Consider the following 11,900-nt stretch of genomic DNA (forward strand, 5'->3'; position numbering starts at 1 on the left):
CTCCCAAAAGCGCTGAATTGGCGGGAAAACTGTTCTAAATCCCGACTGTTTTCTCAGTTCAGCTTCTCACCTGAATCTCCGCACTCTGTACACTGCAGAGGTCCCAGTCGCAAATCTCATTAAAATCCCTGGGGGGCTGGGGCCTATTCACGCCGGAGTCTGGCAGTTCTGGAACTCTGCACATGCGCGGTGATCCTGATCTGTCAGTCTCCCCGTTTGCTGGCCAGCCCGGGACCCCCGCAGTGCTGCCTCTCCAGCCCCCCCCACGGCCCGATTGTGGCCCCCACAGCAATTCCCGGGCCAGCAGTGCCTCCCCCCCTGTCCCAGAACACCCTGATGTCCAGCCCTCCCCCCCCCCCCCCCCCCCCAGCTGACCCCCCCTGGGGTCAGACCCCCTCCCAGAGGCAGGCCCACCTGACAGACCACCACCCCCCCATCTTGCCCCAATCACTGCCCTCCCTCCATCCTAGACCTCTTGGTGTCCAAAGATGCACACGTTAGGTGGATTGGCCATGCTAAATTGTCCCTTAGTGTCCAAAGATGTGCAGGTTAGGTGGATTGGCCATGGGAAATGTGTGGGGCTACGGGGATAGGGTGTCAAATAGGGCCCAGTTAAGTCAGAGAGTTGGTGCAGACTCGATGGGCCAAATGGCCTCTTCTGCACTGTAGGGATTCTCTGATTCTGTGTGTCTGTCTGGAGAAGGAGGCTCAATTATTTTGCAGACTGCACACAAACACCCTGAGGCCTCACGATCTCCTTGCACTTTTCTGTGGTATCTGCAAAAGCTCAACTCCCACGTTTCACAGGTACACAATGTTTGTGGAGGCTGAAATGTTCCGTGTCGGCTCTTCGATTGTCATCAGCTCCCCAACGCAGTACAAGATGATAAATCGAATGTGCTCATTAATTGGAAAATGCACTTTCACACCCAATGTGATGTTGCCCACATGACGTCTGCCCCAAACGAGTTCACAGACATCAGAAAAAAATAACCGTCTTAAAATGGACTCAATCAATATTTTGTTCTGCAGCTTGAGTTTTCTGCTCCCATTTGGTACAATTCTGGTCGCCCTGCTATAGGAAGGATGTTATTAAACTGGAAAGGGTGCAAAAAAGATTTACAAGGATGTTACCGGGACTGGAAGGTTTGAATTATAAGGAGAGGCTGGATAGGCTGGGACTTTTTTCCCTCGAGCATAGCAGGATGAGGGGTGACCCTTATAGAGGTTTATAAAATCATGAGGTGCATAGATAAAGCGAATAGCCAAGGTCTTTTCCCCAGGGTAGGGGAGTCCAAAACTAGAGGGCATTTGTTTAAGGTGAGAGGGGAAAGATTTAAAAGGGACCTGAGGGGCAACTTGGTGGTGTGTGTATGGAATGAGCTGCCAGAGGTGGTGGTAGAGGCGGGTACGATTACAACATTTAAAAGACATTTGTGTGGGTACATGGATGGGAAAGGTTCAGAGGGATAGGGGCCAAATGCAGGCAAATGGGACTGGTTCAGTTTAGGTTGGCATGGACGAGTAGGGCCGAAGGGCCTGTTTCCATGCTGGGTATCTCTATGACTCTATGGCCAGGATTCCCCCAAAAATATTCAAAGTCCCCAACGTGTGGGAAAATGTGAGTAAATCCCACTGTTTTTCTTTGAGCGTGATTTCCAGAATGAATCCCTGATACTCTGTGCATCAGAGTGCCCAAGCGGGATTCACTCTGGAAATCCGGGGGGTAGGGCCTATTCCTGCTGGAGAGGCCGGCAGCATAGCGCTGAGTGGGCCACTGCGCATGCGCCTGTCTGTCAGCCCCGAGATTGACGCATGCGCAGTGGGTGGCCTCCAGGTCGCTGGCCAGCCCGATTGCTGACCAGCCCCACCAGCCCCCATCACTGGCCTACCAACCCCCCCAACCCCCGATCGCTGGCCAGCTCCGATCTCTCAATTCTTCCCCTTACGACAATCGACAATGGTTTCATGGTCATCAGTAGAGTCTTAATTCCAGATGTGTTTATTTGATTGAATTCAAATTCCACCATCTGCTGTGGCGGAATTCGAACCCGGGTCTCCAGAACATTAACTGAGTTTCCCCCCATTCGCACGGCTCCCCATTTTCAGGGACTTCACTTGAATGGCTGGGGCCTTGGGAGTTTTGAGCTTGATTCAGTGATCCATGTTCCCCATCATCCACAGCGCGAGCCTCTTTCGTAACCTCCACCCTCGGGCTCTGTGACCCTTGTGGATTAGTAACCCTTCTACAGTTTTTAGGTAACCCACTAAAACTTCTCATTTGTGTTTCCTTTGCCTTATTTTGCTATTTCCATGTGCTCTATCTTTAGTTTATTCTCATATAGCATAAAGGAGGCCATTTGGCCCCTCATGCCTGTACTGGCCCTCTGAGGTTGGGGATTGTCTTAAAATGTGCGATTGAGGAAACTGGGCTTGTATTCTCCAGTGTTTCCAAGAATGAAAGGTGATTTATAACATTCTTACAAGGCGTGACAGGATAGATGTAGAAAGGGTGTTTCCCCCCGGCTGGTGAGTCTAAAACCAGGGGACACGGGGCGCGATCTCACCGCTCGTTCGTGCTCCGCGCCCCGTTGCAGCGAGGTTGGAGAATCTGGCAGCCAGCCAAATCTCCGTTCCCTGTGGCGGGATGGGAAAATCCCATGAATGGTGGTAAGATTCCGGCCACAGTCTCAGAACAAGGCCAGTGAAGACTGGGATGAGGAGGAATTTCTTCACTCAGAATTCCGGCAGATGAATCTTTGGAATTCCCTACCCCAGCAGGCTGCGGAGGTTCAATCACTGAGCACGTGCAAGACAGAAACCAGTAGATTTTGGGATACTAGTGATGTCAAGGAATATCTGGGGAAAAGTGACGAAGAGGGAGATAGTCAGCTGAAGCAATATTCTGGGCTTTATTGATTGGGACACAGAGTACAAGAGCAAGGAGGCTGTGCTGAACACTAGTTAGACCTCAGCTGGAATATTGTGTACAGTTCTGGACGCCACACTATAGAAAGGACGTGAATGCATTGGAGAGCGTGCAGAAGAAGTTCATAAGAATGGACCCAGGGATGAGAAACTTCAGTTGTGAGGAGAGGTTGGGGCTGTTCTCCTTTGAGAGAAGAAAGCTGAGAGGAGATTTGGGGTTCAAAATCATGAGGAGGGCTGGGATAGATGCCGTTCCCACTCGTAAACGGATCGAGAATGAGAGGGCACAGATTTAAAATGATTTACCAAAGGAGCAAATGTGTTGGGATGAGAAACTTGGGAGTGGTTGGGGTGTGAAATGCACTGCCTGAGAGCGTGGTGGAGGCAGGTTCAATCGAGGCGTTAGAGAGGGCATTGGATGATTATTTAAATGGAAACAATGTGCTGGGGTACGTTGGGGGAAAGTAGGGGAATGGCATCAAGTCGTGGGGAGGGATTTTCTGACCGCACTTGCCTGGAAAATCCTGCCCGAGGTCAACGGACTTTTGCATGAACAACCGCCCCCCCCCCCCCCCCCCCCGCCCCCCCCGCCCGTTACGATTCCCATGGCGGGCGGGACGGGAAAACTCCCCCCATGATGTTCGTTTGGAGAGCCAGTGCAGATGGGCAAAATGGCCTCCTTCTGCACTGTAACAATCCCATGATTCTCTGCCGCAGTGGGTGCCTAACTGTCGGCACAGGAATGGGAACAGAGGAATGACATCCTTAAATGCTAAAATATCGAACATTCTGTTTGAAACTTGAGAGTTGAGATGCTTGCTGCTCTCTACGCTTCTCTCTTTCTTTATCTTCCTTTGACTTGTTTTTAATAATCTCCCCATTCCCCTGCCAGATACTTGGAATACTTCTCCCAGATCCGAGGTTCTGCATTCCTACCTAAACCACAATGCCCTCTGTTGCCATTTCCACAGTTCTGATGTGCCTCAGCTGTCTTGTATGTGTCCAACAGATTGTTAAGTATTTCTCTGACTCCTGGAATGGGACTCCCTCGTCCCAAAGCCGTAAAACCCTGCCCGAGGTCAGTGGACCTTTCCGTGGTCCGCCCCTCGCCCGCTCCGATTCCCTTGGCGGGCGGGGTGGTAAAAGTCCGGCCTTGTTCCCTTTTCTGAGTTTCGAGGCAATTTTCTTCAACTCCTCAAAATACGAATAGCTGGTAGGGTAGGAAATTGCTGACATTAAAATGGGGGAAATCTTTCCGGGAACATTCCTGTGTTTGAGTTGTTTGAAGAATGTGGGGCACTTGCCTGCTTATCCCACCAGCTGTTATTATTGGCAGCTGGGTCCTGAACGTCCAATGGACATTGTCACAAATTCCACTTCACCAAATGGCCACTTGTGCCCGTTCTCCATGAGTTCCACTGATTCTCCCATCATGGTCCCGGTCGCACCCACGTAGTATTTGGACTTCACTTCCATTCCACATATCATTCCACACATTTCAGATTTGATGTGGTTACTGAAGACGAACCATCGGAATTGCTTTGGAAGGAACCATTCGGCCCACCATCCCTCTGCTAACCCTTCAACTGGAGTTGACCACTTTAGCTCCATGGCACTCTTCTTTTCCTTTAGCTTATAATTTTCTTTACTTTCCCAGTATTTATCCAATTCCTTTCTAAATACTTTTAAATAAGTCCGTCTCTCCTTGTGTTAAAGCGTTCCTTGTTTTCATAACCCTCTGGGTGTAAACATTTTTACTAACTTCTCCCTTCATTCCTCCATTTGATTTGATTTTTTTTTATTCATTCGTGGGACATGGGTGTCGCTGGTTGGTCAGCATTTATTGCCCATCCCTAGTTGCCCAAGCGCAGTTGAGAGTCAACCACGTTGCTGTGGCTCTGGAGTCACATGTAGGCCAGACCAGGTAAGGATGGCAGATTTCCTTCCCTAAAGGACATTAGTGAACCAGATGGGTTTTTCTGACAATCGACAATGGTTTCATGGGCACAGTAGATTCTTAATTCCAGATATTTTTTATTGAATTCAAATTCCACCCTCTGCCATGGTGGGATTTTGAACCCGGGTCCCCAGAGCGTTAGTTGAGTTTCTGGATTAATAGTTTAGCGATAATACCACTAGGCCATTGCTTCCCCTGGATTTATTGTTGTCACATGTGTTAGTATACAGCAAAAAGTATTGTTTCTTGCGTGCTGTACAAGCAAAGCATACTGTACATAGAGACGGAAAGGAAAGAGCACAGAATGTAGTGTTACAATCATAGCTAGGGTGTAGAGAAAGATCAACTTAGTGCGAGGTAGGTCTATTTAAAAGTCTGACGGCAGCAGGGAAGAAGCTGTTCTTGAGTCGGTTGGTATGTGACCTCAGACTTTTGTATCTTTTTCCCGATGGAAGATGGTGGAACAGAGTATGTCCAGGGTGCGTGAGGTCCTTAATTATGTCGGCTGCTTTTCCAAGGCAGTGGGAAGTGGAGACAGAGTAAATGGGTGGGAGGCTTGTTTGAGTGATGTACTGGGCTTCATTCATGATCCTTTGTAGTTTCTTGAGGTCTTGGCCAGAGCAGGAGCCATACCAAGCTGTGATACATCCGGAAAAGATGCTTTCTATGGTGCATCTGTAAAAGTTGGTGAGAGTCATCGCGGACATACCGAATTTCCTTAGTCTTCTGAGAAAGTAGAGGCATTGGTGGACTTTCTTAACTAAAGTGTCGGCATGGTGGGGCGGGGGTGGTTGGGGGGGGGGGGGCGGTGGGGGGGAACCTGGACAGATTGGTGGTGATCTGGGCGCCTAAAACTTGAAGTTCTCCAGTTAGTTTGTGCAGTCTTGTCACCAATTCATTACCCAGTGGGGATAATCGTTAAACGTTTCCCCTCCCAAACCCTTCATCATGCTGAATGCCTCCATTAGCTTCCCTCTTAAACTTCCCGGATACAAGGAGAAGTTCTCATTGTTGCTTCACCCATATTTTGTATCTCAAAATGACACTTGTAGGCTTTCTTTCTTCATTCTGACTCTGAGTAACTATTCACAAACCTCTTCAAGAGTACCTTCTTGCAGGAGTATTCCTGCCCTCCTGGCCAACCTCCATTCTTTCACCCTCTGTAACTTTTCACTTGTATAAAACTCTGAGGCCCATTTTGGAACTCAGACCAGGTCCCTTCCCGTCGTGTGCTCACTGAGCTCCATTGTCTCCCGACCTGAGAGTGCCTCATCTTTACAATTCTTATCCTTACATTCAGAACCATCCATTGCCTTGCGCCCTCTCTGTCCGTGTCACCTCCTACAACCCACCGAGATCTCTTGCTTTCCCCCAAATCTACGCTCTCATTCATCCCCGATTCACTTGCCCACTGTTGGTGGCCATGTCTTCAGCTATCTCATAGAAATCATAGAAATCATAGAAACCCTACAGTGCAGAAGGAGGCCATTCGGCCCATCGAGTCTGCACCGACCACAATCCCACCCAGGCCCTACCCCCACATATTTACCCGCTAATCCCGCTAACCTACGGATCTCAGAACTCTAAGGGGCAATTTTTAACCTGGCCAATCAACCTAACCCGCACATCTAGGCCATAAATTCTGAAATTTCCTCCCTGAACCTCTCTGACTCTCTCCCTCTCTCTTTAAGACTTCCCTTTTAGCCTTCCTCTTTTAGCCTGATATTTTCCTTCATTGTCAATGTGTCAAAATTTGTTTGATAATACTTCTGTAAGGCATTTTGGGATGCTTTACTATGTTACACATTTGAGCACGTTGGTTGCCATGGACATAGAGTCCCTGCAGGCCATTTGGCCGATCAAGCTTTCACCGACAAAATCCTACCCAGGCCCTATCACCATAACCCCATTTATCCTGCTAATTCCCCGACACTAATCGGCAATTTAGCATGGCCAGTCAACCTAACCCACACATCTTTGGAGTGTGGGAGGAAATCGGAGCACCCGGAGGAAACCCACACAGATACAGGGAGAATGTGCAAACTCCACAAAGACAGTCACCTGAAGCCGGAATTGAACCTGGGTCCCTGGCGCTGTGAGGCAGCAGTGCTAACCACCATGCTGCCAAATGATGGGCCGAATATCCTCCTTCCATGTTGTAAATTTCTTTGATTCAATGCTGGGGAGTATATAATTACAAGCAGTTGTTCTGGTTGTTTCCACTTTATTTTCAATAGAAACTGATTCTGATGCTACTTTGAATACACTGTGAAATGGGTGTACACTTTAAGCGTGCCCTGATCATTTGGATCGTAACTTGGTCTAAGATTATTCTGGGGAGATGGTGGCATTTTGGTAATGTCACTGGACTAGTAATCCATGAGGTAAAGACTAATGCCCTGGGTGTAAAGAATTATAGAATCCCTACAGTACAGAAGGAGGCCATTTGGTCCATTGAGTCTGTACCGACCATAATCCCACCCAGGCCCTATCCCCATAACCCCACACATTTACCCTGCTAATCCCCCTGACCCTAGGGTCAATTTATCATGGCCAATCAACCTAACCCATACATCTTTGGACTATGGGAAACCGGAGCACCCGGAGGAAACCCACGCAGACACGGGGAGAACATGCAAACAGCACACAGACAGTGACCCGAGGTTGGAATCGAACCCGGGTCCCTGGTGCTGTGAGGCAGCAGTGCTAACCACTGTGCCACTATGTCGCCCATGTGTTCACGGTGGAATTTGAATTCTGTTAATAAATTTATGAAACTATCATCGATTGTTGTAAAAAAAACACCCCATCTGGATCCCTAATGCCCTTTAGGGAAGGAAATCTGCCGTCCTTACCCGGTCTGGCCTCCACGTGACTCCAGACCCACAGCAATGTGGTTGACTCTAAGCTGCCTTCTGAAATGGCCTAGTTCAAGTGTAATTGGGGATGGGAATAAATGTTGGCCTTGCCAGTGACGCCCACATCCCATGAAAGAACGAAGAAAAAATTCGGGAATCATAGCGGGCGAGACAGGAATTTCGGCAGACCGTGCAAAAGACCTCGGGTGGGACTTTCCGGTCTTGGGGCGAGCGTGGCTGGAAAATCCCACTTTAGATTTTTAAACACGTGTATTGGTCAACTGGGGATGAATGTAACGCTGCCCGTTTTATTGTTTCAGCTGCTGGATTTCAGAGAGGTTGTGTCACGGATACTCGGCCTGAACGTGAATGTTCTTGCGCTTCCTGACTACGAGATAATCAAACGGTTGGAAAAGCTGGTCCAAGCTCACCACACCTCCGCCGTGACGGCACTGTGCCTGGAGAACTCGGTGGGTAAGCTGCACCAGGGCTACGCGGCAGGATGTGAGGCCAGGCACAGGTTGGCGGGCAGCCTGAACCATCCAGGCCCCAAGCCGATGACCGCATTGCCAGCACGAAGGTCAAAAAGTGGCCCATCGTAAAATGGATGCTTCATCAATGGACAGATGCTCACGTTCACGTTGATTATTTCGAGATATCACCGCCTATCTGCACCCCTCTCTTCCCAGAATGATCTTCCCCAACCCGAAACCTAAGTGAGCAGCCATGGGCTCAGTTGGTAATGCCCTCGACAATGTCAGGAGGTTGTGGGTTCAAGTCCCACCCCAGATACTGGAGGTAATCTAGGCTGATGTTTCCAGTGCAGTACCAGGGGAATATTGCACATCTAGATGAGACTGAGGCCCCTTAAGGTCCATCCGTGTAAAAGATTCTATGGCATTCATTTGAAGAAAAGGAGCCACATTCTCAGCCCATATTTATCCTTCAAAATACACCGCTCGAACAGATGACCCAGTCGCGATTGCATTGCTATTCGTGGGATCTTGCTGTGCACAAATTACCAACGCATTTTCCTGCATTACAGCAGTGGCTACACTTCAAGGGTTGATCTGCGAAGCACTTTGGGGAGTGCCAAGGTGGTAAAAGGTGTTGCATAACTGCAGGCTCTTTCTGAATGACACTCGCCAAAGTTTGTCAGAGGCAAAATGTGGTGGCTAAACTGGAAGAAGGAAAGCAAATGGGGGTAAAGCCCAACCCAAGAGAGAGGCTCTCAAAGCAGACAGGGCAGGGAGGCAGCTGGACAGAGGAATAACAGGGATCTCCAGAGAACAGGGGCATAGACGCTGAATAGAGAGGCATGGTGGCACAGTGGTCAGCACTGCTGCTTCACAGCGCCAGGGAGCCGGGTTCGATTCCTGGTTTGGGTGACTGTCTGTGCGGAGTTTGCACATTCTCCCCATGTCTGCGTGGGTTTCCTCCGGGTGCTCCGGTTTCCTCCCACACTCCAAGATGTGTAGGTTAGATGGATTGGCCATGCTAAATTGTCCCTTTGTGTCCCATTGACTGTGCTAAATTGCTCCTTAGATGTGTAGGTTAGAGGGGATTAGCGGGGTTATGGGGATAGGGTTTGGGATGCTTTGTCGGAGAGTTGGTGTAGACTCGATTGGCCGAATGACCTCCTTCTGTGCTGTAGGGATTCTATGATTCCAATAAGAATTCTATGAATGAGTGGCCAGCAGTGGTGGAATGAGGGTAACCAGGGTAACTGAGTTATTGAGGTACATGTAGTAAAGCATGGGGAGGGGTGGGTGAGAGGATGATGGCAGCAAGAGTGTGGAGGGTGTCTCACAAGTACAGCTACCCCGCATGTATGTTTGGGGCTCTCCACACTGCTGAGATATCTGTATCATTTGGCTTTGTCTTTGTCCAATGCGGAGTTCAATTGCCCCCCCCCCTTCACCCGAGTACCCTTCATTTACCGACATCCAGAGCTTCAGGCAAGAGACTTTATATTTCATCCTGTTACAGGATGTGGGCATCACTGGCTAGGCCAGCACTTGTTGCCCATCCCTAACTGCCCTTGAGAAGGTTCTGGGGAGCCATTATGACACAAAAGGAGGCCATTTGGCCCACCAAATCCTATCCAGGTTATTGTCGAGCAATCCAGTCAGTCCTGATGCCTTCACTCTAGCCCAGTGCCGTTGCTAGGTTAGTCCTTCAAATGCCCACCCAATTTCCCTTTGATATCATTGCTTGTCTCTGCTTCCACCACCCCTGCTAGTTCCAGGTCACTACACAAAACAAATTCTTCCTCACAACCCCCCTGCATCTCTTGCCCAAAACATTTCATCTCTGACTCCAGGTCATTGTATCGTCAGCAAACGAGACAGATTTCCATTATCTACCTCATGTAAACCTGCTATAATCTTGTACACCTCTGTTAGATTTCTCCTCTCCTTTGCTTCAAGTGGAACAACTCTGGGCTTTTCCAACCTAACCGTGTAGTTGAAATCCCTCATTCCTGGAATCAGGAATTCTGGCAAATCTCCTCTGCATCATCCTCCATTCTCCTCACTTCCCTCCTCATCCCACCCATCCCCAAGCTCACTCCATCCCCCTGAGCTTGTGAAAGTTACAAACAATCTGGCCCTGTGCATCCTTTCCGGTTGTATCACAGCTTGGTATGGCTCCTGCTCCGACCAAGACTTCAAGAAACCACAAAGGGTTGTGAACGTAGCCCAGTCCATCACTCAAACCAGCCTCCCATCCATTGACTCCGTCTACATTTGCCGCTACCTCGGAAAAGCAGCCGGCATAATCAAGGACCCCACACACCCCGGACACTCTCTCTTCTACCTTCTTCCGTCGGGAAAAAGATACAAAAGTCTGAGATCACGTACCAACCGACTCTTCCCTGCTGCCATCAGACTTTTAAATGGACCTACCTCATATTAAGCTGCCCTTTCTCTACACCCTAGCTATGACTGTAACACCACATTCTGCACCCTCTGCTTTCCTTCTCTATGAACGGTATGCTTTGTCTGTATAGTGCGCAAGAAACAATACTTTTCACTGTATACTAATACATGGGACAATAATAAATCGAATCATAGAATCATGGAATCCCCACAGTGCAGAAGGAGGCCACTGAGTCTACACCGACAACAATCCCACCCAAGCCCTCGCCCCGTAACCCCACCTATTTACCCTGTTAGTTTCCCTGACATTAAGGGGCAATTTAGCATGGCCAATCAACCTAACCCGCACATCTTTTGAGTGTGGGAGGAAACCCATGCAGACACGGGGAGAATGTGTAAATCAGAAGTTGGGGGTCTGGTGAGCAGTGCCAGAGAGGGAATGGAATGTGAGCAGTAACTCCGCTGTTTAGGGGGTCTGCAAGTCTCCACCTAGACTTGCTGATATTGGGATGGGCCTGTTCATCAGATGGAATCTCCCATAGCAACTGTGAGAAAAACTATCAATGAAGCTGGAGGACTTTCAGTTTTTTTTAGTTTAAGTTTAAATTAGTTTCACAAGTCGGCTTACATTAACACTGCAATGAAGTTACTGTGAAAATCCCCTAGTCACCACACTCCGGCGCCTGTTTGGGTACACTGGGGGAGAATTTCGCATGGCCAATGCACCTAACCAGCACGTCTCTCGGACTGTGGGAGGAAACCTGAGCACCCGGAGGAAACCCATGCAGACATGGGGAGCACGTGCACACTCCACACAGACAGTGACCCAAGCTGGGAATTGAACCCAGGTTCCTAGCGCTGTGAGGCAGCAGTGCTAACCACTGTGCCACCGTGCCGCCCTCAGTGTTTGCTGTGGAGGAAAGTGTCCCACAAGCAGCAACTGATTGTCCATCTCAGATTGTAACCAGGATTGTTGCCAGGAAGAGAGTAACTGAACAGGGAACATAGGTAGTTCAGACACAAACACAATACATAGAAGCTAGAAGCAGGAGTAGGCCATTCATTATGATCACGGCTGATCATCAAATTCGATATCCTAATCCCCCCTTCCCCATGTTTCCATTTGTGGAAAGGAGAATTTCCTGGAGTACTGAAACCACAGAGACAGGAAAGGAGGCTCATAACGGGAGGTGCAGGTGGGCATTCTTAAACATCTGCTGTCAGTGTATTGAAGGTGCACCCACTTTGCTATTCACTCAAAGTTCCAGGTCTTTGGCC

At 49.1% G+C, this 11,900-nt stretch overlaps 1 protein-coding gene across 2 annotated transcripts in view; it reads left to right on the forward strand.

Moving 5' to 3' along the window:
* The window catches only part of ccdc170 (coiled-coil domain containing 170), a 93,166-nt gene extending 83,624 nt beyond the window's left edge, over window positions 1–9,542 (forward strand). For both annotated transcript variants that reach the window (XM_078230285.1, XM_078230286.1), the window contains one exon: window positions 8,064–9,542. In XM_078230285.1, the coding sequence (XP_078086411.1) occupies window positions 8,064–8,345 (282 nt within the window). In that variant the 3' untranslated portion in view covers window positions 8,346–9,542. The remainder of the gene's footprint in view (window positions 1–8,063) is intronic.
* The last annotated feature ends 2,358 nt before the right edge of the window (window positions 9,543–11,900 follow it).

Source organism: Mustelus asterias, chromosome 15 (genome assembly GCF_964213995.1).
Source record: "Mustelus asterias chromosome 15, sMusAst1.hap1.1, whole genome shotgun sequence".
NCBI classification, from domain to species: domain Eukaryota; kingdom Metazoa; phylum Chordata; class Chondrichthyes; order Carcharhiniformes; family Triakidae; genus Mustelus; species Mustelus asterias.